Source organism: Gymnodraco acuticeps, unplaced genomic scaffold, assembly GCF_902827175.1.
Source record: "Gymnodraco acuticeps unplaced genomic scaffold, fGymAcu1.1, whole genome shotgun sequence".
Classification (NCBI taxonomy): Eukaryota; Metazoa; Chordata; class Actinopteri; order Perciformes; family Bathydraconidae; genus Gymnodraco; species Gymnodraco acuticeps.
In genome coordinates, this window is record NW_022990125.1 from 2,538,988 (window position 1) to 2,564,006 (window position 25,019).

Here is a 25,019-nt window from a genome sequence, read left to right on the forward strand (position 1 = left end):
TCAAATGTTGTTATTCAAATCTCTTGGACATACATTTAGAAGTAAGGAGTAGTACTTGCAAAAAAAGAAGTGTTATTCATTATTAACTTTAGAGGGAAGTGACAGCTTGAATCTTTTCAACAAAAGATTTAAATTTGAAAGCAATTGTGTGCATCTTGAAAAGCCGACTGGCACATTTCTAAAGCCTGTAAGCCTCCTCTTCTTATTGCAGGGTTAGAGTAGAGGAGTCAGAGCAGCTTTTACGACATATTGAGTTGTGCAATTTCTCCTTCGCTGCTCCTTCTGCTTCAATATTGGACAAACTGTTGGGATTTGTATTTGTGGACTTCCAAACCAAGTAATCAAGATTTCAGTAATGCCTCATACACAGAGGTCAAAGGAGCCATAAGGCATTCTTAGGGAAATGAGAAAGTGTCCTTCTGGCAGCAAGATTCTCCTTCTTTCACCAGTTATTTAAAACATCAGATTTAAAAATATCCGGAAGACTCTGAGGAACTTAATCTGCACATTCAAGAGAATATTCTAAATGCTGAAAGGCTGGTTGCATGTTTAACTCTTACATGTGTGTCTGCTTTATGCAGGTGCAGATGGGACAAACTCTGAGCCGACCAATGAGGAGGTCAGCGTTCTTGCCCTCATCTCAACCCCAGAGGATCTGCAACCAGTAGCGGCTAAGGAACACAAAGTGAGCAGAAAGAGCCACTGCGTCCCAGGTGAAGAGTCCGACAGTGACTTTGAATCTGACCCTCCTTCGCCAAAGAGCAGTGAGGAAGAGGAGCCGGAGGAGGAAGAAGGCCTGAATAGTGAACATGGTGAAGACAATGAGCCAGAGAACTTAGGGCAGAGGCCTCTGTTGATGGACTCTGAAGAAGAGGGAGAGGAGGATGAAGACATGCACAGCTCCGACTCAGACTATGACCCCAGCAGGGTCAGGAGCCACTCAAAGAAAGCTCTGGCCAGTAAAGCAGCTGTAGTGACCCCCAGGAGTTCTCCGGAGAGTCCTGCCATGACTCTGATTAGCCCTCTGGGATCTCTGAGCGGAGTGAGAGCTGCTCCAGCTGAAGATTCTGTGGATGTGTTTGGTTCTGTCCCCTTCCTTGGAGGAACCTCGCCTGTCGGACCAACAGAGAACTCAGACATCTTTGCTAAAGCCCCTTTCAGGCAAGTTAGCGACGAGCAGCTAACAAGGGACGACTTTGATGTTTTTACCAAAGCGCCATTCAACCGGAACCTGTCTAAGTCGGGCCAGAGCGGCAGTGATGTATCCACAGGCCAGACGCTCTCCATTTCCCCTGAGCCCATTGACATTTTTGGCTTCTCTCCCTTTGAGCCAGGTGCCATCGCCCCGTTCCCCACAACCTCCAGAAGCGCAGAAGATATCTTCCATTCGTCTTTCGAGGAGTCGGCCAGCCCTCAGCAGCAGAGGCTAAAGCAGCGCAGCCTCCAGAAGCTGTCGTCCCGACAGAGGAAAAACAAGCAGGAAACCACAACAGGCGGCAGCATCGGCAAACGCCACCACGGTACGCCAACCGGAGGTCGCAAGAGCAACAAGTCGACCTACCGCACACCTGAGAGAGTCCGCAGACACAAGAAGGTCGGCTGCAGAGACTCGCAGAGCAGCAACGAGTTCCTCAGCAGCTCCAACTCTAAAGAGAACATCAGCGTTGATATAACCATGGCCGAGGGGACAGACAAAGGAGCTTCTCTCCCAGTAGACGAGGTTCTTCTGGACCCTTTTGGAGCCAAGCCTTTCCATCCGCAGGACGGCAGTCGGCACAGCCAGTATCAAGGAGTCGCTGACAGCACAAGCGACATGGGCCCAGCCAATAGCAAGTCCTGGTCTGGCTCACTTCCCGACGATCTTGAAGACAGCAGCATGGATGACTTCGGGGCGGTGCCCTTCACAGAAATGGTCGTCCACAGTGGACCTGAGGAGGAACTGCCCTCACAGCCGGGGGACCTCGACCCGTTCGGAGCTGCACCTTTTCCAATGAAGGAGTGACTTCCTGTTCTGCCAGGGGCTGTTAAATAACACCCGAGCACTTTTTCTTTCTTTCTTTCTTGCGAATATCTTCAATCAACCATGAAACGACAAGCTAACAAATGCATCTTTTTTTAAAAGAATATTATAATGCATCTCTATTTGAATAACATCAATCCTGTGGAGTGCGAGTGACGGTGCCACATATCTTTCAGCTGTTCCTGCTGAGAGCCTTTCATGCTGCATCTTAACGCTTGTGAAGACGTTTGAAGCGGAGCAGAAAACCTTCTCGGAAGTCCCACTGTGATTATAAGCTTAACGTTCGACTCGCTGCAAAAAGCTCTTTATGGCTTGCCTTCTCATCTACCAATATTATTTTTTAGCACCTCAAAGCCTTACCTGAGCTAGCTAGGCTCTGCCTTGCCACACAGTCCCTCTGAAACCACGGCACAGACGTTGGCCTTTTTTGTCGCTGAGATTCTTCGGGAATTGACTTTAACCACTTTGTTTTATTCTTATTAGATCTTTCTCTATGCATCATTTAACTCTAGTATTCACACAGCAATGTGAAGCTGTCATCTTTGTTGCATTACACTTTCTAGAGGGGATCACACTTTATTGTACTTCCCTAAAATGCTAATTGAATCAGGTATACATTTTGGCTCTTAACTGTTTTATCCTTTTTAACCGTAAACTTTGAGGTAAGTAATGTTCATTTTAAATGTGTATTCTATAACTCAACATATTTTATTAGAAATAAGGAATGAATAAAACACAAACACATTAGATCACTGTTCTTAAAACCCTTTTAAAATCCCACAAGGTGTACCTCCATTTTCTCAGAAAGTGCTTCTAACATTGGAACCCACAACGTTTTAATTCAAATCCACGCTCAAGAATGAAAACACAATATATCGTTTGTTATTTTTCACAAATCATAAGAAAAGATCAACAATGTGTACATCTGAGTGGAACACTTTCTGAATTCCTGTGTGTGGCTCTCAAACCCAAGCTCATTGCTTCTTACTGAAGCCTTGACAAGGTTGATACCTATCTGTAGATCTACAGTCAAGAGACCCTTACCCCCAGTTTCCACTGGGTCCGTCTGCGCCGCGTTTTTGGTCCGACCTCCTCTAGCGCCATAACCCACCGGACGCGTCCCAGAAGCGTTTCAGAAGCGTAGCGTCGTGCGTGCAGGCTCGCAGTTTTGTTATTGATTCAGGCATCCTGGACATTTGTACTTCTACAAGAAAGTAAGTAGGCTACGTAGTTATGTTTTATTTTTGTGTCTGTTTAAATTGTGTTTATTGAATGGCTCTGTACTGTACCTACAAGTATTAATTAACTTTAAAACATTAATATGTAGTTGTTACCTTCCACTCCACAAACTGCAGCAACTAAAAACCAGGCCTTGTCCTTTCTGATGTTGTCCTTGTAGTAAGCATTGGTTACATCATATCAAATAGTGTGTTTTTCCACTTCCATGATGAAAACATCGTCGTCCATTGTGCGTATCGTAGTGGAGGTGTTGTGATGAAGGAGGGGGTCTGCTAAATTAGTATATGTGGGGGATGGGCCTGGCCCGGATGCTCACATTTCCACTTCCTGCGAGGGGGGGCTGCCTGCCCGATCTTAAGTTACGGCTGCGCCGCGGCAAAAATAGGATTCATCCTAATTTTAGAGAAGCGCTGCGCCGAGCCGCTTCTGGGACGCGTCTGAGCCGTAACGCGGCGTGTGTGGTGGAATAGCACCCATTGACTAGAGTGGCCGCGAACCTTACGACCGCCGCGGCGCAGCCGTAACACGGCGCAGTGCGGCGCAGACGGACCCGGTGGAAACTGGGGGTAATGGGACGTGTCCGGTGGGTTATGGCGCTAGAGGAGGTCGGACCAAAACCACGGCGCAGCGCGGCGCAGACGGACCCAGTGGAAACTGGGGGTCAGCTTAGCTTAGCATAGCATAAACACTGGTAAAAGTGAAAATCGCTAGCCTGGCTTTGACCAACTGTACCAAAATGTGCTTACCAACACATATGAAGTGTAACAATAAGTACTAAAAGTTTGGGTTTTTAATATATGTTTACAGGAAGTTATGTAACACTATTTCTTGAACTGGAGCAGTGACGTCCTCGGGTCCCAGGGGTTTCCGTGAAACCTCAAGGTGACGAAAAGACTAAAGACAGGTGATGGTAGGCAGACTGACCTACTTTTTAGACGGAGCCAGGCTAGCTTTTTTCCCATAACACTCTTTATGCTAAGCTAACCTGCTAATGCTTTCTATTGAAAGCATAGATGTGTGGCATCAATCTCCTCATCAAACTCTAAGCAAAAAAGATATCATTTTATATAAATATATTTTAATTCCAGCAGCAGATAAATACAAATGTTGTGCAGCAGAACACTGTGTGCTGAGTTGAGTCTAGACATGACTTTAGTGGACTAATTGGTCGTAATTTAGTTGATTTGTATTGTTTCATGCAGGTTGAATTCTAGCAAACGTATGAGCACCACTCTTGTATTCACAAGTTCTTTCTGAAAAACTCAGTTGTATAGATCTGTCCATACAACCCAGTCTCATGGCATTTCGTGTTCACCAACACGATTTTTAATCTATTGATTCGTGTTCACCAACACGATGTTCCCCTTTTTTTTTCGTGTTGCACAGCACGATTTTAAAAGCAATGTATTTCTACTGGTAATGTGTTTCGTGCCCGCAGCACGTCTTTTTCTCCGGTCGGGTCGTGGAAGCTGTGTGGTTCATAAAAACATGTTCTTACTCAATATCAAGCCACAGTTATTGCTTTTATTTTAAATCGTATAATTTTGGACTTTTGTTGCCGTCTGTGAGGAAAATAAATGGGGCTCAGAGCCTCAGGATACTGAAATCTGTATTTTTTGAAATCTTTTTTTCCTTCTAATTTGTCATTCTTTTCAAAAATAACACACTTTTATTTACTCACCAATAACACACAATTATCCTTGCTTTTATTTATTGTTTAATTCCATAATCTCGGGCTTTTTTTGGCGTCCGTCAGGAACTGAATTTCAAAATAAAAATAACCGGAAACAGATGTAGGCATTTCGAGCGATTACCCAAGATCCTCAGCTATGGTTTAAGCTCGCTGATTGGATGTTTTAGCCGCAATGCATGCTGGGATTTGGTGTTTATATGATATGAAATCCGGAAAACATTTTTAAAATAATACTTAATTCCGAGTGCTCTTGCTTTTCTCTTTGAAAGTCATCACATAACGGCATTGTAATACACGGTTCGGCTGCATTACATATTACAGATCTGCCGTAGTTCTTTATTTATAGAGCCCTGATGAGAAGACCTTTGGAAAAACTGAAGAAATGCCGCCGAAACTGAATACTTGATGTGGATCATAAATATATCAACAATTAAACAACATCTTCAATTTCTCTTCACACAATACGTCTCCTTGCAGTATCAACACTAATTCGGCTGAGTTTTACATTTGATCTAATTTATAGATTGGTTATATTTTCACCATAACGGTGCACAGCTGATATAAAAGGACTTGTACTTTTTAAAGATATTACTGATTTTCTTTGAATGTAAGAATGTAAATACTGAGTCTGAAATAGTATAGCAATATGCTGTAAAATTATGTGAAAGCATGAATAAAACTACACATCTTCAGATGTTGTACATACATACAAGTGTCCTACACTAATAATATAATAAAAAAAGTTATTATGGCTGTGTGTACCTTGTGTGCACCTCCTAGTGGTTAAAGCACGTTATTGAATTATTGTTTTTATGTTATATTTGATTACAAAAATATTAAGAGTACATACTTTCATAGGGGGAAAGTAGAAGGTCTGTGATAGAAATATAGAATATAAAAAATCAAGAAGATACTATAAGTGATCTCAATAAAACAGTTTAGTGCAGGATGTACAAAGATATTAATAGGAGGAGGTGCAAAACAGAAAAACGAATTAACCTTTATTTAAACATTAAATAACAGATTAAGGTCTTCTTTTAAATAAGAAAAACACTTTGGGGGTATCTATCTACAGATAAATATTAAGCCTGACAAAGTACTTAACGTCTAATATATTGCTTTCCTGCAATGTTAACTATGTTGAAGCACTTATTTTAACTGATATTATACACATTAATTATACTCTTATGTATATTGTAGATAGAATAAGAAATGTGCAGAATATGACAGTTTAATGGTGGAGGTACACACATATTGATAGATGTCTTGTAATGCACTGTTGAGGAACCTGTGACCCAAGTTTTTCATTCATTGCATAACTACACCGTAGTTGTGTATATGATATGTCAATAAACCTTTGAAAATCTTGAAATCTTGAAAGGGATGTGCAAAATAGCCATAATATACAGTCTTTAATTAACTATTAGTAGAGAATAACGAGTAATGAATATACTGTATTACTCGTTTCCATTCATGTAAATTGCAGATACATGTTTAGTCTTCTCAAGCACCAACTATCAAATATCTCTCCTGATTGTTGGCACTTGACAATCACCTTACCTGAATTTTACTCAGGTGTAACTAAAGTCTGATTTAAGGGTTGTTCATATTTCACATAATTAATCAGAATCTGCAAAGTAACTCAAATAAGTGTAGTGGAGTACAAATACCAGGTTAACCTCTGAATTGTAGTGGAGTAGAATTACAAAGTAACAATGAGCTGTCATGTGGGTATTAATGCTGCGCATTATGGACACAAGTGATTTTCACCCATTTATTAATTATATGTTTTACATTTGATAACACCAATGTGTTTAATACTGGCAACTTCTAATTGTGGGGAAAACGTTCTGTAGAGACGTCCCATAGAACATTTTGCGAAACACAATAGCCAGCATGTGTAGTTCTGGGGGGGCGTTCGATTCCAGTTTTGGATAGTCTGGCGTGGTTTCGTTCCATTTCAAACAGCTGTTTGACGCTTGGCGTAACCTTGGCGCACTGCCACTCCAACATCCAATCCCAGAGTTTGAAGATTAATCACGGGGACTGTAGTCCTAAACGATAGCTGGGGATTATGGGTAGTGTAGTGTCTTCGGCCATCCTAAACTCAGAAATGTTGACAATCGCAATGATGCTCGAAATGTCCCTTATATACGTCTGTTTCCGGTTATTTTTATTTTGAAATTCAGTTCCTGACGGACGCCAAAAAAGCCAGAGATTATGGAATTAAACCAATAAATAAAAGCAAGGATAATTGTGTGTTATTGGTGTGTAAATAACATTGTGTTATTTTGAAAAGAATAACAAATTAGAAGGAACATATTTAAAAATACAGATTTCAGTATTCTGAGGCTCTGAGCCCCATTTATTTTCCTCACAGACGGCAACAAAAGTCCGAAATTATACGATTTAAAATAAAAGCAATAATTGTGGCTTGATATTGAGTAAGAACATGTTTTTATGAACCACACAGCTTCCGGTCTTCCACGACCCGACCGGAGAAAAAGACGTGCTGCAGGCACGAAACACATTACCAGTAGAAATACATTGCTTTTAAAATCGTGCTGTGCAACACGAAAAAAAGGGGAAAATCGTGTTGGTGAACACGAATCAATAGATTAAAAATCGTGTTGGTGAACACGAAATGTCATGAGACTGGGTTGCAACCATAACATGAACTAATTGAGGACTGCCAGAACAATGGGATTTCAGGCATTAGCTACAAGGCCATCATTTGTCTTAAAGATTATACATGTTGGTCTTTTCATGTTATTTGTTCAATATAACAAATAATAATGCATGTCTTTCCACAAAATTGGCGTATTCACAAAGAGAAACACATTAAAACCCAATGAGATAATGTGTATTCAGGTCATTTGTATATGCATAGATGCACTTGTCGGCGCTGAATTATTCCATTATCTTGTTCTGTGTGCTCTAGAATGACGGCCTTTAACACTGATTTACCTTCACAACCTTTGGCTCATTGAATTAAACCTGCAGGTCACCGTGTTTGACCAGTGGAACCATTTGATACAACTACTTTCCAGCTTTGATTTTTTTCACAAGGGTATCTGATATTGTATTTATCATGCTTTACTTTTGCTTTACTTTTTTGATGCAATAAAAAAAAGAGTCATCTCAGTGAGGCTGGAAGCGGATGCTTTCAAGAAGAATTTTAAACAAAGCGGTTTTACACTTAACATTTTATTTAGAGTCAAGTTCAGCAGTTCGATATGAAAAGTCAAGATACAAAATGTCTTCTGCTACAAAAGAAGTCTAAGAGCTTTTCAAAGACAAAATGTTCCAGAGAAACCATAACACACAGAGCAGGTCCATAATGAATAATTTAAATACATAACACAAGAGGACATTTCCTCCATCGTAAACTTAAAAACATTAACTATCACACAAAAATGACTTTAATTCCAAATTAGATTGCTACCACTTAACACCTATAGTAATTACATGCCATGTTTCAGACATTAAGACTCAAGCTGACAGCTGTTACGTTTGTGAGAACTTAAACATTTGTATTTTAGAAATTTGAAGCATTTCTGTCAAGGTGACTTATCCAACATGTGCTGAATTTTGGAATCCATCCCATTGTACAACATTGCACAGTACCTTGAATAAGCCAGATAAAGGGTTATTGTCTCAGTTGGTAATGTCAGTGCAGGCAGAAAAAGCATTTTGCAAAAACAAACTATTTAAATGACAAATGTACAATGGCTAACAATGCTGCAAATGGTAGATTAAAGTTGCAATATGAACTGCAATACATGTGGATACAGACATTTAACATTTAAAATCAGTGCTTGAATATTAAAAAAAAACTCAAAAGAACTCAAATAAAAATGTCCGACTTCTGTAGAAAGCATTATTTTAAACTTTATGGAAGTGTATTTAAGTCTTTCAGTTCACGTACACATACAGTTGGGTCTCTGGCGTGCCTACAAACCCAACAACTGAATTAAGACAGCCCAATCAAGTCTTCAAAGTCCTCCTTTAAAAGGCTCCTGGCCTAAAGTCAGAACCTGGAGGCAGAGCTCTGTTTAACGGCCAAAATGTACCACTCCATTTGAATAGGCCTCGGCTCTCTTTGCGTGGGGGTGTATAATAATAAAATAAAGATGTGAGGGAGAAATGTTAGAATAAAACAATACTTGTATCTGGTAGGTGATTGGGTATTCTGCTCATTTGTTCAATACACTGGGATTTAACACTTTAAGATAACATTGCAGTCGGTCTAAATGTCAGTTTAATAATTAAGGCTGTGCAGTCCAACACATAACTAATGTAAATCCAGACACCAGGTACTGACACACCTGCAGTTTATGATAGTTTGTAGTAGCTGTACAAAGAGTCAGTATACGTCACAGTCCTGGGACTCGAACAGTAGATTGTCTCAACACAGCTAATGCACACACTGAAGGAGAACATGAATACACTGAATGTAACACAAACTGATGAAGATAACACAAGTCTTTGGTTTTCTAACTAAACATGAATGAATTACTAGTTAGTTTGATAACTTACTGGAACTGCCAGAACAAGCTGTTTTAGAAGCATCATCACTAAATGGAAATCGGAATAGGTTGTTTTGGGGGCGCAGGATGCTTTTCATATTCTCACAAATCTTTAAAAACAGGTGGTTCATTTGAAAAGTTGGGCAGAAATGTACATCAGTTAATTCAATAAGCGCTACATGTTTTATTAACAGGCACTTAAACAACTCTTATAGAAAATGCTACTTAACCTTAACTTGCGACCTTAATGATTTAAAGCTGCTTTTTAGGTTGTGTGACATTGCGGTGCAAAGGAGTTTTGTAGTTTGACGCACGGTCTGGTGGTGATAGTGGTAAGAATGAGTTAGAGCTGCTATGACTGTTCAGCTACACACAGAGGTCCTGTGAACACACACTGAACACATGATCCCTTCCATCCTTAAGGGAGCCCCTCTGGTGTTTCCTCCACAGGCAGGGGGCTGAGACCCTTACAGGTGAGTGTGTGTGCGTCTGAGGAGATGGACTGGAGGTCTGTCCCTGGTGTCCCCTGCTTTCACCTCAACATGCTGGAATACTCTGCAGCCGTTCACCAGCTGAAGGAAATAAATGGTTTGATCGGTTAAACAATAAAATGATCATAGTATATTTTCATAATGCATAGAATTTAAAACTGTTACAGCAAATAACAAGTCAGTGCTTTTCCAGACATTTAGACTTAATGTCTGTCGTTTTTTTAAATGTTTTTTTTGTACATTATATTGAAGATAATCTTTAGAAAAGCGTCATTATGTCAAAACTATCAAAGAAACATCTAAGCATGTCGACGATATAACAAATCGATAAAAACGACATTGTATGGTATGTTGAAAATGTGCAGGTGTGCAGACAACATTCCTCAAAAGTCTCTGCAGCTGTTGAGCTGACTGACAGCTGACTGACAGTCAATCCCAAAGGGATCAGCTGTTGCTTTCCTCAAAAACGCCCGCCGCTTAATGTGACGCTCAAGAGGAACAGACATCTCATTGCTCTTTAAAATCATTTCCTCGTTTTCTCTCTCTTTGCAGAGATTCGTAGTTAAAGAAACGTGGATGTGATTTAAGAGACGTGGCATGTGCCCGTCATGTTAGAGAGGTCTGGAGCTGCAGCGTTCACAATCAGCTGCAGCTGTCTAATGGAAGTTTTGTGAGACCTGGAAAGACACAGTTACTGAAGATAAATGCATGGGCAAGTTTTTTCTTTAATCAAAAGGTTATAGTAAATAACGATATAGTAAATATAGTAAATTATTAGAATAGTAAGTCAAAAAATATATTTATGAAAAAGTCAAAATACTATATCAAATGAGATTAAAAAAAAGGCACTAATACCTTTATACTAATAGCATAGTGTTTCCAAAAAATGCTCTTGCCATTCTGACCCAGAATTGTGTCCGCAGGGAATATATGACTCATACTTTTAAAGACCAAGTGGATATACAAAAATAATACTTATAAGGTCATAGAAATGCTTACAGTTAGACATAGTCGGATATCCCATGGTGCACAGCAGCACCCTAGTCGTGGTGGGGGGCGTTCGGGCAGGGCTCGCTGTGTCTGTACGCCATGATGAAACATGACGACTGGTGCCACCAGTAGAACATCAGCACCAGCAGAAGGTGCCACACCTGGTGGCTGGAGCCCAGGTAGTTGAGCTGACCTGCAGCAACATCACAGACAAAAGGAATTAGCAACAAAACTAAATTCTTAGCATTTGTCTTCTATGAAATTGATAGCTTTACAGACAACTGAGCTTGGAGAGGACATATTTTGTGGGAGAGAAACTCTCTCTGGAGGAAGTTTGGGGATTTTAGCCTTTGCAGACCATTTACATGCACAACAATCACACACTGCAGGGAAGGGAAAGCCTTAAAAAGCAGAATAGGGATGCTTCAAGATCATGATTTGATCATAAGGCTGTTATTTACACAACAACTGATGTACAAAAGGATGTTTTTCATGTATTTTGTGTACCCTTTTTGGAAAACAACATGACACACACACACTCACCTGGGAAGTAGCGTTCAGGAACTTTTGAAACGTAGAAAATGAGTGCTAATGCAGCGATGAAGTACATCCCCAGGATTCGAGGAACAAAGGCCTGAAGAGGACAAACATCTGCTTAACTAACGTGTGGACAAAACTGAACAACAGTCTACATGTCTCAGCAAAATGAAAACAGTTACCGAATTGCAGACATTTTAAAGCTAAAATAACTAATTATTAGCACTATTCCTCTATATTGTTTCTTCAAGATTGGACATATTGAATGTTCAAACAGCTCAACATTTAATCAACCTTTGAAAAATCATTCTGGTGACTGTGCTGACCTGGACCAGCTCGGAGGAGAAGCCCCCGGTGAGGCAGATCCAGTGGAGGGTGGGGATGAGGCCGAAGCCCGCCACCAGGCAGAAGGTGAGCGAGCGCATCTGCTTCCACTGCTTGCCGAGGTAGTGAGGGTGGATCTGAGCGAAGAACACGGCCAGGATCATGGCCAGGACCGTCACCAGGTACACCTGCCGCCAGTACTGCAAAGGTCAAAGGTCAAATCACACCTTCTATACACAGGTACAATGCACACATCCTGTGGATCAGCGTCATTCTTACATTTCAATAAAACAATATGAAAATGTCAATAAAACATTCAAAAGTATTAGAAGTCATAAAAGTATTGTTGGATTTATTCATAAAAAGCAATAGTTAAGAACGTCATTAATAAAAGTTATAATATAGTATGTATTGGAAACGCTCACAAAAAGGTCCTAGTACGTCAGAAACAATGAATTGGCATAAAGAAAACCTAAACTCTTAGTATAGTAACCAATACCAAATGTCATAAGACAGTCTATAGCATTAACTGAATTCATGAACAGCCATAGTTTAGAACGTCATAACATATTTCATGATAATATAGTATGTTGAAAAAAAGGAATTGTATACTGTCATCAAAATGCCATATAAATAGACTTAATAAAGTCTTCCACGTAAAATGTGGTAGTATAATGTGCAATGAAAAAGTCATGGTGATCATAAAACATCCACAACATAATATTGGAGGTATTGCAGACATCAACAGGTTTGTAAAAGAGAACCTGAAGTAGTCACTGGAGGAAAACACTATAGGATCGTAGATGTAGACGCATTCACCTCAAACTGAACAGAAACCTTTCAGAGAGCTGGTGAAGCAGACTAAATAAAGGAAATACAGAACTTTTCAAAAGAGTGGCAAGCAGCAAAAGAACATGAACGGCCGACAGGATCATTTTAAAATTCAAATGAATCCTTTATCTGTGTTAAATACAAACACCATTTCTTGAGTTTTGACAATGTTAAGTCTTTTAAAAGTATGTGTTTTTTTTATAAATGTTTACATGGACTGCTTTTTTTGCTATGTTTGTAAAATGTAATTTTCTGAAATGTTTTATGTGAGGGAGGGAGTGCGGATGGAAATGAGCTCAAAGCTAAATCTGGCACTGTTACGCCTGACACATTTGAATGTTTTAAGTGTCCATCACTGTGCATTGTCGCTGCCAAATAAACGATTCAATGACAAATTGTGGATATGCATGTTTTGCACACTGGACAGCTGATTTTGTCCTGTTGTTACTTCTGAGCCAACTAGGGAGCCAACATCACAGAGAACACTCATTACATCAATGTTTTTGAAATATTTTTAGATTTGACGGAGAAGGGTGTACTTGTAGTTTTTACTAGTCCTTTTATTAGAGATGTGTCGGTGTTTGTTTTTAGAGTGTGTCAGGATAGATCCCTTGTCTTTTTCTCTGCAAACAAAATCTACCTACGGGTACAAATAAAGAACCTGAACATAAGAACACATTTCATTAGCTGTATTCAAGACGGTTTAAAGGGGACCTATTATACTTTTTGAGGTTTTCATTTCCTGTAGTATGTTATGTTGATTTGTGTGCATGTAATGGTCTGCAAAGACAAAGCCCGGTTGCCGTGACTTTTTCGGTGGTACAGCAGTTTTCAGTTGTCACGATTGTATATTGTGCCATCGATTGGCCGTAGTTTGAACGCAGTCAGACAAAATAAAATACAATATATAAGTCGCTTCGGAGTATAAGTAGCAGGACCAGCCAGACTTGTAGTGCGGAAAATACACTATTTATGTTGTCAAAACAACAATTTAAAGACTTCACCTTGGGCTTCAGGAACTTGTGAAGACAATTTTTTCTATTTCCTGATCTTTAATTGACTGAATATAAGATAGATTAATACAAAATGTAAACAATTGTTTGTTGTTTTTCCACGTTTTCATTCCTTTGGTTATTTTTCCTCTTCTCTATTTTTGAGTAAACACCTCAGTTGGTCTGGGGCATATGATGATATAACAAAGTTCCTTGATAAAACCATGAAGATCTATGTACGTATGTGCTAAAAACTAAAAAGCATTCATCATACTTATGATTACAGTCCTCAGTGTTTCTTAAAACTTCTATAAGTAACTGTGCACAGTCTGGACAGCTTCGTCTCAGTCCCTTCTGTCCATTTGTGTGGATGTAGGCCTCCGTCCAGTCACACATCCTCATGTGACGAGTCCTGCTGAATTTCACAGTGAATACATTTACACCAGGAACAAGGCCCCGCTCTGCTCAAGCCAACTTTCTTAAGCTTTTCTCCTAAACAGACACCGTGTTCTCTTCTCCAAATCTGCATTTCTTAAACACTGTGATGAGATGAGAGTTTCACTGGCTAAATATACAAATGTTTTTTTTTCTGTAGGGACTTGGCTTGCCACAGGAGTGGAGCCACCCAGAAGCGGAGCCCTAGTCTTGGCAAGGACGGGGAGGGCCCCTTCGCTGAGACGGCTCCCAGACTTGCGAACGTCATATGGTGGGGAACAGGAGTGACGGACCGCTCCGTGAACGCAGCCATCTGGTTTGGGCTGGAGCAGATTTCAGCTGCGTTCTGGGGGCAAAATAACCCGGCGCTTCCAATATGCGGGGGAAAGCGAGCAGGAAGGAGCACAGCCAAGTACTTCAGGAGTAAAAAAAATAAATAAATGAAAAGAGAAGCAACCAGGAAAGGAAAAACATGGTGGTGGGCGGCTGTCATCAGAGGCTGTTATCCAAACGGAGAGCGCAGCAAAGGTGTCATGTTGCTTATTCACCAGAACAATGAGTCAATGGGCACAGCCACACTCGGCAGCAGCTTTATTCAATAACTGCTTCTAAGGCCGAGGACATTGAGCTTAAAGCCTCATTGGAGGCCGGTGGTTACATGTTGGAGCGATGATTTGTGCAGATGCGCTCACACATTAACACTTCAATGTTAGCTCTGAAGGGGCCCTATTGCGCTTTATTGGATTTTCCCTTTCCTGGAGTGGGTTTTTTCGTTTTCTGTGCATGTAAATGGTCTGCAAAGTCAAAAATCCCAAAGTTCCCTCCAGAGGGAGTTTCTCTCCCACACACTACCTGAAACGCCTTAATCTGACTCCTTTGTTTACTTCCATAACATAATGACATCACTATGTAACACTTGCACTTTTATTGGCTCCAGCTCCAACACATTGTCCGTGATAGGCTGAGGGGTGGGACACCTCTTATCTGTTGACTAATCATGACAGAGCCGGCCAGATTACCAATCAGAGCAGACTGGGCTCTGGTTTCAGACAGAGGGTGAAAAGAGGTGCTGCAGCACAGGCAGTATGAGGACAATAAAGAGCTTTTTGAACATTGAAGCATGGAGACATGTCACAGGAGAGGCTACATACTAATATGAACCTGAAGATGAACATTTAGGGGCTCTTTTAATTTAAAGGCAGTGAGTGTAGACTCAATTCTCAACTCCAGTAAACTTAAGAAAATGTATCTTTCCAAAGATTGTGACCACCACACATGCGATTCATCCGCTGGGAAGGCACCACATTTTGTCTGAAAGCTTCTGAGCAAACTGCAGATTAACAGAATCCTTCAAAAGAATCAACTTCATTTAAGGCAAGGCAAGTTTATTTATATAGCACCTTTCAACACAAGGCAATTCAAAGTGCTTTACAAAAAACGAAAGGACAAGTGTCAAATGTCAGAGATATCTAAGTTCTTCCAAAGTCATGCTTCGCTTCAAAGTATTCTGGTTCTGATTTGTGTTTAGTGATATATAATGTGCTTTACCAATTGTCTAAAGTTATGTATACTGTGAATCTTCTTTTGTATTTCTGTGCCAATTCAATCACTTTGTATGGAAACAATAAAGTATGTGCTGAGCAGAGGTCACGTTAACCGAATATTTTCCGTCTATGACAGATTTTTTTTAACAATGATGGAAAAATCTGAAAGCAGTCCGTCATTTTGACAGATTAGAACAAACTCGGAACAGCGCCAAAGTTTCCCCGCAGCGAGACTCCGGTGTTATGCATGCCTGCCAAAAAGGAAATGATACCGTTTCCAAACCCAACTTTGCCGTACAAATCATTGAAATGTCTGAGTTTTGGCTTTACGCTGTGCGCACTCCTGCGAGGTGCAGTGGGCATGCATAACACGGCACTAACAGTTCACGAGCGTGCGCCCCGCCCCGCCCCCCGTTGACAGTTCCCGACTGTGCTTCCCCCCCCACACCCCCGTTAACAGTTCACGACCGACCGCCCTCCCCCCCCGGTTGACAGTTCTCTCTCTCTCTCCCCCCCAGAGTGTAAAGGCCGACGGGTAACACTGAATTTTGACGGAAATTTTACGATCCTGTCCGTCAAAATGACGGGCAGTGAAAAAGTCTAGCGCAACCTCTGGTGCTGAGGTATGAGGTAGCTGCTGACTGATCATATTTACCACCTATGCTGTCAATAAAGAGGAAATAAGACCCTAAATATGCATGCAGATATTGCAGAAAAATCAAAGATAACAAGTCAGGGTAAACCAGAGAAGTGCTGGCTGACTAACTCACATTATTGCAGTAGAAGGTGTAGAAGACTCCGGGGACGTAGCAGCCAAGGATGCCGATGGAGACTCCGGCGTAGTCCAGCGCCAGCCAACGGCGGCTGGTCTTCTCAGAGCGGTGGCAACAGAACAGGTGGTAACCCACCGAACACAGCATACACAGCTGAGGAAGGTAAGACAACAAGGGGAGAGTCAGCCATATGAACATCGAGACAACAAGTGGGCAAATATTATGATTTTTAAAGAGGTGTCTTAGCCATTTTCATTCCAAAATTCAGCCTTTTTTACATTTATTTTTTAATTGGACTTTTAAGACTCTGGTTGTAATGCCTGGTCCAGCCAATTGCTGGATAAATTGTTTTCATTTGAGGAAAGAACTGCCAATGTTTTGAAGATGGTCCTTCTGTAACCACTCCATTAAGGTAACACCATGCAATTGTCACATTTTCAGTTTCCAGGACTTTTGGGTAATTGGAATCACCACATTGCTCAACATAAAGATAAACCTTGTTGCAAAAGCTTGAGGTAAAAACAGACCTGAAATATATGTAATTAATCCTTATTTATTTTTACATAAAGTGATGCTACAATTTGGTCTCAAAAAGTGACCATGTACGAGTTCAGGCTTTGACATTATATAGGTAGTTATAATTCAAACCTGAAATACACTCACTGGTCACTTTATTAGGTACACGTGTTCAACTGCTTGTTAACCCAAATATCTTATCAGCCAATCACATGGCAGCAACTCAATGCCTTTAGGAATATAGACATGTTCAAGACGACCTGGTGAACTCCAACAGAGCATCAGAATAGGGAAGAAAGGTGGTTAAAGTGACTTTGAACTGGTTGTTGGTGCCAGGCGGGCTGGTCTGAGTATTTCAGAAGCTGCTGATCTATTGGGATTTTCACGCACAACCATCTATAGGTCTTACAGAGAATGGTCTGAACATATTCTTAAAGAGGACATGTTATACAAATGTTAAGGTTTCAATTGTATTTAGTGACTGACTCTACTGTGACATGTTTACATGATTTAATGTTCAAAAAGGTCTTCATTTGTCTGCAGCACTTCTTTTCACCCTCTGTCTGAAACCAGAGCCCAGTCTGCTCTGATTGGCTAGCTGGTCGGCTCTGTTGTGATTGGTCAACCGCTTAGAAATATGTTGGAAATGTCCCACCCTTTAGCTTATCACAGCCAATGTGTTGGAGCTGTAGCCAATAGAAGCGTGAGCGGTACATATTGATGTCACCATGTTATGGAGGTAACCTGATGTCACCATGTTATGGAGGTAAACAAAGGAGTCAGGTGGATGTGTTTTAGGAAGGGGTGGAGTGTGGGAGAGAAACTCTCTCTGGAGGTAGCTTTGGGATTTTAGCCTTTCTTAGTTTCTTTGTAATTCTTTTACCCAAGCAACTTATTTCTTAGATTGTTTCTGTTCACACCACCAGACACCAAAGCTAATTCCTTGTATGTGTAAGGGTACCTTGCAATAAACTTGATTCTGATTATTTGCAGACCATTTACATGCACAAACAAATGTTACAGTAATAAGGAGACATACTAATCATATTTTCCACAGCATGGCAATGGAGAAATGAAAGCTGGGTCCTGTACCTGGAAGCAGAAGAGTCCGATGGAGTAGATGACGTAGTCCTCTTTGGAGGCGCCGATGGCCGGCAGCACTGTGGCCATGTTGTACACGCCGATAAAGAAGAAGAGCAGGAAGCCCAACAGATGGCTCCAGATGTTCACCGTCTCATTTGACAGAATGAAGAGGCTGCACAGATATATAAACAGATACATCAGATTTAAGAAATATTGCATTATACTTCTCTAAAATAATATTTTAGCTTGAGATCTGTAATGACACGCAACAGCACAGCCCAACACACAACATCCACCCATCTTCTAACGCTTATCCGAAACCGGGTCGCGGAGTAAGCAGTAACACACAACATGCGATAAGAAAATGTTTGGATTCCAGAAAGTTTACAATTTGGGATCCTTTGTAGCTGACTGTAAAACTTATGTGGCTTCATATAATCAACACATCTAAAACAATGAATTTGTAAGTGGCTAAAAAAAAGCCATTTAGTAGGCACATGATACAACATATCCGTGGGGTATTTTAGCATAAACAATGGGCACTAAAAACCAAGGTGGAGAAATAAAACCTTTCCCCCTACACAGTTGTAATGAAATGCACAACTTACATGTATTATTATTCCAACAATGTTTTTCTGTTTCAGTGTGGTCTAGCTTTTGAGTCTGAACCCATTCTTATATTCTTTACCTCTTGATGCACAGCCTGGAGGGCAGGTAGGCTCTGTATCCATCGGTGATGTAAGGGTTCTCCCTCAGAAACACTGGGATCTGTTCATAGGTGTACAGTCTGATACCGCGGGGCACCAGCACGGGCCAGTACTGATAACTTCCCAGCTCGATGTAGTGAGCCGTTTGGGCACTCTTTTGTGGTTTCTGAGGCATAGCTGTAGTCTGACCTGAAGCTGAGGATAAAAAAAAGTCACATCCAGATCCAATTAAAGCCTCACAAGTCTTATTTAACATTATAGCCTGGCTAAACAGTTGCTGTTACACTTTGACTCTGGCTTGAGTTTAACTGAGCTATCAACCAGTGCAAGGTGAACAAGTGGTTTCTACTGTCTAGTTAAGAAATGACACACTTGTTAAAATCTTATGATATCACTATTTCAAGAGGAATAGAAAAAAAAGCATAATTGAAAAGCAAGTTCTCTAGATATTATCTGTATGAAAGAAACTACATGAGCTAATATTAGCTAGCTGACAGTAATTGGCTGACTGGCTTGTCTTTCATGTAATCCCATTTCGTTAACTATACCAAGCTTGTTCTTTCCCCTCCAATTGTTTTTGAGAAAAACTAGCTCCAGTGTCTGTTCAGAAATATGTAAATTGTAGGCCTAGCATGTTAGCAAACGATAACCCCCAGAACATTGCTCAAGAGTTTTAGTCACAGGTTACACAACTGTAATCTAATTAGCATCAAATATTCAAAGCACAACGTATTATTACGTTTACATATCTAGAAACGATGCCATCTTTTTCATTGGTGTGCGAGCTTTGTATCACCTGCAATAACAGTGATTTTGTTGACATAACGTTCCTGCTTGGTTAATCATTATAAGCCGATTATGACCAAAGAAGTAACTGTAAAATAAATAATTGTAAATGAATCCCTAGGTTGTAAATAATATTGTCGTCAACCAAGTCAATTTTGGAATAACATCATTGTCTAAGCAGTTTGACAGCTAGTGGTTAAATACTGTACAGCTTTGATGTGTCTGAAAAGGCTATCAGAGCTAGCTCACATGCCGCTTTGTTTAGAGATATTACATTAAAAACAAACTCACCTTTCAGTTTGGTATATGTGCAGTTTGTTCCATTTTGGGGCTTATAGTACGTACTACGCATTTGTCAACGTATGTTACCATTAAGTTTAAAACAACGCAGTGTATATTAAAGTTCCTGCTACAACATCTTCCAAATCACCAGATACGTCATCAGCAACGGACCCATCCACCGTGCCCAAAGACTGCCTGAGTAAAAACAAACAAAGCCATCGCTAAAGCATGAAAGGGTAACAACATTGTTTCCTTATCTTATTTCAACAGTTGAAAAGTATGGAGGACAGAACTTGCCAAAACCTAAACCAAATTCATAAATAAAAAAACTCGAAATAAATAATAAATAAATACAAAATAATAATAATAAAATGTGCCATTAAATGTATTTGCTTCACGTAGGCCTATACATTTCCTTTTTATTTATTTGTTCACTAACGTTTAAATGGATTAATTTATTTTTGCACTCATTTATTTATTATTAAAGTTGTTGTTGAGATGTACAGCTAGTTTTCTGGGATATTAAATGTTACACAAAACACCTTTAAAACTATTTAAATGGGAAATGAATTCCAAGTACAGCTGTCATGAATGGGGAAATGATCAGAACCAGTTTTTAGACCAGATGTTAACATGTGTATTTATTCTGTTAAGTTTGTCTATGGTTAAATATAGTCTAAAGTTGGTCTATGGGGATTTACCTGCGTTTGGAGCGAGCCTCAAGTGTTTGTGTTCGAGGAACTTCCTTCTAAAGTCCCAGCTCTTTGATGTGATGAGAATTATGCAATGTTGAAATTAAAAAGTAGTTTTTCCCATTTTTGCCCCAATGCCTTGTACTTCATCTAAAATCCTGCATTAACTTTTCAATTGGTACATTTCAGGAAAGCTTACTAGTTACATTTAATTAAAAACTCCACCTGCAAGATGCTCTTTAAATGTAGGCCGGTGAGTGCAGCTTTCAGTCTCCTGGCTGTCAGCCCGCTGCACTGTGCGACTGTGTTACATCCTCCTGTCGCTAACTGTCATCCAGAATCCTCGTCACAGTGAGCGTTGGCCACAGTACTCTCAGGTGTGAGAGATGTTGGAGGATTCCCTCAGGAGGGAAGTCACACTCAGTCCTCCCTCTGCCGTTTACACCTCTCTTTAATTGCCTCACTCTCAACTGGAAGTGTGTTCTTCATTATCACGTCTAATACACCTCTCAGCACATTGACTCTGGCAAATTGTCAGCTGCCAAGTTAAGATAGTAACTCGTGCATGCAAGGGCAAACAACATGAAACTCCTGCTGCTGCAGTCGCTGCTCAGTATTAATTGATTTTGTAGGCTAACAGTTGGCAGTTGGCCCATTTTACACACTGACTTGTTGGTTTTTCTCCAGGCAGTAAGTCAAATGAAAGGATCATTCAAATTCATCACAATTATTTTTCACGGTTTTGTCCATATCTTTTAGTAATTACACACAATATAAATGCTGGTCATCTGGTCATGTTTTTTTCTGGCAGGAAACATGACCGACAATCAGTTTAGTAAATAAACGAAGTTGTGCCATGAATACTAAAACTTCCCTTCCATTAGGTTATTAAAGGTCCCATGTCATGCTTTTCCGGTTATTACCCGTCCCCTTGTGTGTTATGAAGGTTTTTATGCATGTAAACGGTCTGCAGAGTCAAAACCCTCAAAGTACACCCTGTAGCGAGTAAAACTCTAACACACAGATAATACCTGTCTGTGCTGCCCCAGAACGCCTCGTTGGAGATTTCTCTTTTTCTTCCTGGGTACAGTGACGTGCCCATACGCAAATGGACCCATTGGTCCAAATGGACCAATCCGTGGAGCCGTTGCGTTTTGGCGTTACGCTAAGCTTCCTCACACACACACACTCAATCTTTTCTCAGCTGCAGCTCCACCGATTTCTCCACCGACGCGGCGAGGCTGTGAGTCGGTGTGTGAGCACACACACAAACTCCCAGCCAGGCTGCGGGTGTGTGTGTGTTCAGGCTGGGTTTCGCTGTCTCGCAGACGGCCACTGGGCTCACAGGGAGGGGGGGACAGGAGCTCCAACAAGCCGTTTAGGACAGAGAGTGAATACACATAGCCTACTATACAGAGATGCTGTACGAGAAACCAATGTGAGTTTGGAAAATTGCACAATATAAAAAACATAAATATATTTTTGTATACCTCAACAATGGAATTACGATCAGTAGAAATGGCCATGACATGGGACCTTTAAATCTTGGTGGGGTGTAATGTAAATATATAAAGAAAACAAATTATTCAACTGAAACACCGAGCACAATCTTGCCAGCTCTCTAAAAGTAGCTAGCAGTTGCAAAATCTGTCAAGTTGGCAACACTGACAGCCGTCTTTCGGCCTCTCTCCAAAGTCACTTCCCCCTATCATTTTGTAAGTACTTAAACAACTTACATGGCTTTCATGCTGTAATGCTAGCATGCTGTCATGCTAGTAGCTTCTGGAAACTGGTGATGTGCAATGAGTGCACACAGCCAATCAAATCATTTGGTTGGCTGCAGGAATTGATAGAATGAACTTAAGACACGAGACAGCAACAGATAAGTGTGTTTTATTTATTTTTTAAGAAAATTGGATTCGTTAATTGTTGTCCGAATGTAAAGAGTAGACTATTTGCAGTTAAAATCTTTCTTGACTAGATTACATATAATACATATTCTGGGTTTTCCCTTTTCTGTGTTGTGTCCATATAGTATTTTGTGCTGGTAAATGGGATGCTTCAATGGGAATCCTTTGCCTTCTTCCATAACATAGTGACATCACTTTGTAACGCTCTATTGGCTTGTACTTCAACAGATTCTACGCTAAGGTGTAGGACATTTCATATAAACCTGACAATTAGTTGTTCAAAAGGAAAATGTTTATCAGAGAGTTTCATGGTGTTGCCTTTTAAGCCATGGAAACAGAACGTAGTACATTCATACAGAGGACACGCCTCTCACATGCACTGTGGTCGTTCATTAAAAAAAACTCCCCGTCTCCTGCCCTACCACCTTCTTCCTGAATCTTCACCGATTCACTGTGACAATCTGTCGTTGGGCCTTTTTTATCTTCTCAATCCTTGCCTTTGCTTCCTGTCCTCCATTTTTCTGTCAGACTTAACATATAGAGACATGTGCCTCAATGTAATTGTGCATTAAGCGGCGTGTAATGGGACATGAAATTAAACTGCTCCAACTTAATCTCTGAATGTTACTTATAAAAAGCAGGAGATGATTTGTGTTTTGGCCGTTTCTACAGTGTTGAAATATCACAATGTTTTCATGAGGTGCGTCTTTCAATGAAATGTGCAATAAAACAGCACTACATTGCATCTTAATTGAGGGTGCCTACTGTCTTGGCAAGTGAAAGTCTCTCCTTTCTAAACAATGTGCTGTTAGAATGGTTTAAATAGAGATAGACAGATAGCCCCCAGGCCACCAATGTCCTTCGGGATTGTCAGGGTCGTCAAAGGAACACAAGGCTATGCTGGTGTGTTTCTCCCTGAGTCTTGCACTTAAATGGCTCATTACGTTAGAGTAAAAAACATTAGATGTTATACCTCTTCTCACTTATGTTAAACAAATGCTAAATTGACTATATGCTATTGCACAGAGGAGAAATTAACAATGCATGACACGTTTCCTATTGAATCCATCCTCAGGCCCCTCTCTCTACGTGAACCTCAGCTTCCACCATTTCCTCTCCCACCTGCCCAATGGTAAACAACTTCGAGAAAACCTCACATCTTGGGGCTAGAATCTGTATTTTTCTCTCAAAATCCTAAACACAAAAATCTCAGGCATCACAGGCTTCAAAAGCAGGGCCCGCCAAATGTTAGCCCGCCTGTCGTGCCAAGACTAGACAGGCCCTTTGCAAAGCTAACATGGCCTCGCGGCGGCTTGTGCTCGTCAGCGGCCGGCTGGTCTCATTGGCTTTATTTATAGTCGGCGCCACAAGACATCTGCTGGAGACGAGACTCTGTCCTCTGTGTCCACACAGCACTGCACAGAGGGAGCTTGTCAACGCTTTTTCGAAAGGCAAAGTGTTTGCGAGGACCTCGGTCAGAGGAGGGGAGAGACGGCTGCAACCTTCCTCTAATAGGACGGGTGTCCCCTTCGATTGCTTTCTCCGCAGCTCTGATTAACGAGACCGGAAGACAGAGGGAGGCTTCACAGTTTGTCGTGTCTCGTGTGTTAGCCGATGTTTACTTGATCTGAGAGCTGTTGTTTGTTTGGTGTGTTCAGTCTGGTCGTCGCTCGCCACTATTTTGGGACCCTGACACTTGGATGCAGCTCGTCTGATGCGGCCTCGCCTTTTCCTCCCCCCTCCTCCGTGTCACACAGAGTTTTTCACTCTCCCCCATCCTCTCCGCTTCACATTGAGGACGTCTGGATGTCTCTGGCTGACCGTGCTTTAGGCCTTGACACAAAGTGTCGGGGACAGCTCTTTGCTCTTCCCACAGAGCGGGGGGTGAAGTCAGACTGCCACAGAGGGAGAGAGTGTGAAAATACTCTGTTCACATGTTCCTGAAGAGAAGCAACCTGAGAAAGCCGACATTACAAGAAGAGAGTATAAATACCAGAAATCATAACAAATCTGGTTTATCTGTTCTACAGACCATTGCACATATAATATTTCAAGTCAAAAGTAGTACGTTGTTGCTGTGTTGCATTTTAATAAAGTAGTTGTACACAGTACAAATATGTATTTAATGAAACACTGTTTTAACCCAGATTAAGGCTTCCCTAAATTACAAAAGAAATCTGCCATGAAGAGGAATCTCATTGGTCTTTCTGCTCTGAAACCTCAATAGGTGCCCTGAGGAGCCCCTTCACTAAGTTCTCCCATCAGGGCTCATTGATGAAACTCAGACTCTTTCCTGTAGTGTGTTTTACAGGTTTCTGTGCACGTAAATGGTCTTCAAAGGCTTACATTCCAAAGTTCATGCAAAAGAAAGTTTCTCTCCCACACCCCCCTCTGCCTGAAACGCCTCTATTGGAATCCTTTGATTTTTCCCGTAATATAGTGACATCACTCTGTAACACTCGCGTTTCTATTGGCTAGCACTTCAACACATTGTATGTGATAAGCTAAGAGGTGGGACTCTAAACGGTTGACCAATCACAACAGAGCCGGCCAGCTAACCAATCAGAGCAGATTGGGCTCTGGTTTCAGACATAGGGTGAGAAGAGGTGCTGCAGCACAGGCAGTATGAGAACAATAAAGATATT

At 40.9% G+C, this 25,019-nt stretch overlaps 2 protein-coding genes across 4 annotated transcripts in view; one reads left to right on the forward strand and one right to left on the reverse strand.

Moving 5' to 3' along the window:
• bmp2k (BMP2 inducible kinase) overlaps positions 1–15,731 on the forward strand; it is an 83,390-nt gene extending 67,659 nt beyond the window's left edge. For 2 of the 3 annotated variants that reach the window (XM_034216708.1, XM_034216709.1), the window contains exon 16: positions 582–2,767. In XM_034216708.1, the coding sequence (XP_034072599.1) occupies positions 582–2,002 (1,421 nt within the window). In that variant the 3' untranslated portion in view covers positions 2,003–2,767. Of the gene's footprint in view, positions 1–581; positions 2,768–14,241 lie in introns of those variants that run through there. The other variant, XM_034216710.1, reaches the window with a different exon arrangement.
• Positions 8,144–19,967, reverse strand: paqr3a (progestin and adipoQ receptor family member IIIa). The gene is made up of 8 exons (XM_034216711.1): positions 19,782–19,967; positions 18,686–18,899; positions 18,007–18,169; positions 16,396–16,551; positions 11,826–12,023; positions 11,506–11,596; positions 10,972–11,155; positions 8,144–10,053 (listed from the first exon to the last, which is right to left on the reverse strand). The coding sequence occupies exons 1-7, from the start codon at positions 19,840–19,842 to the stop codon at positions 11,013–11,015; spliced, it is 1,026 nt and encodes a 341-aa protein (XP_034072602.1). The 5' UTR covers positions 19,843–19,967; the 3' UTR covers positions 8,144–10,053; positions 10,972–11,012.
• Between the last annotated feature and the right edge of the window lie 5,052 nt (positions 19,968–25,019).

What these genes read in the sequence shown, in the direction of transcription:
- paqr3a (XM_034216711.1), bottom strand. Translation starts at nt 19,842, where the DNA reads ATGCGTAGTACGTACTATAAGCCCCAAAATGGAACAAACTGCACATAT. An exon ending in CACATATACCAAACTGAAAG is followed by an intron (nt 18,900 to 19,781) that starts GTGAGTTTGTTT and finishes TTTTATCCTCAG; the next exon opens with CTTCAGGTCAGACTACAGCT. An exon ending in TCGGACTCTTCTGCTTCCAG is followed by an intron (nt 16,552 to 18,006) that starts GTACAGGACCCA and finishes TACCTTCCTCAG; the next exon opens with CTGTGTATGCTGTGTTCGGT.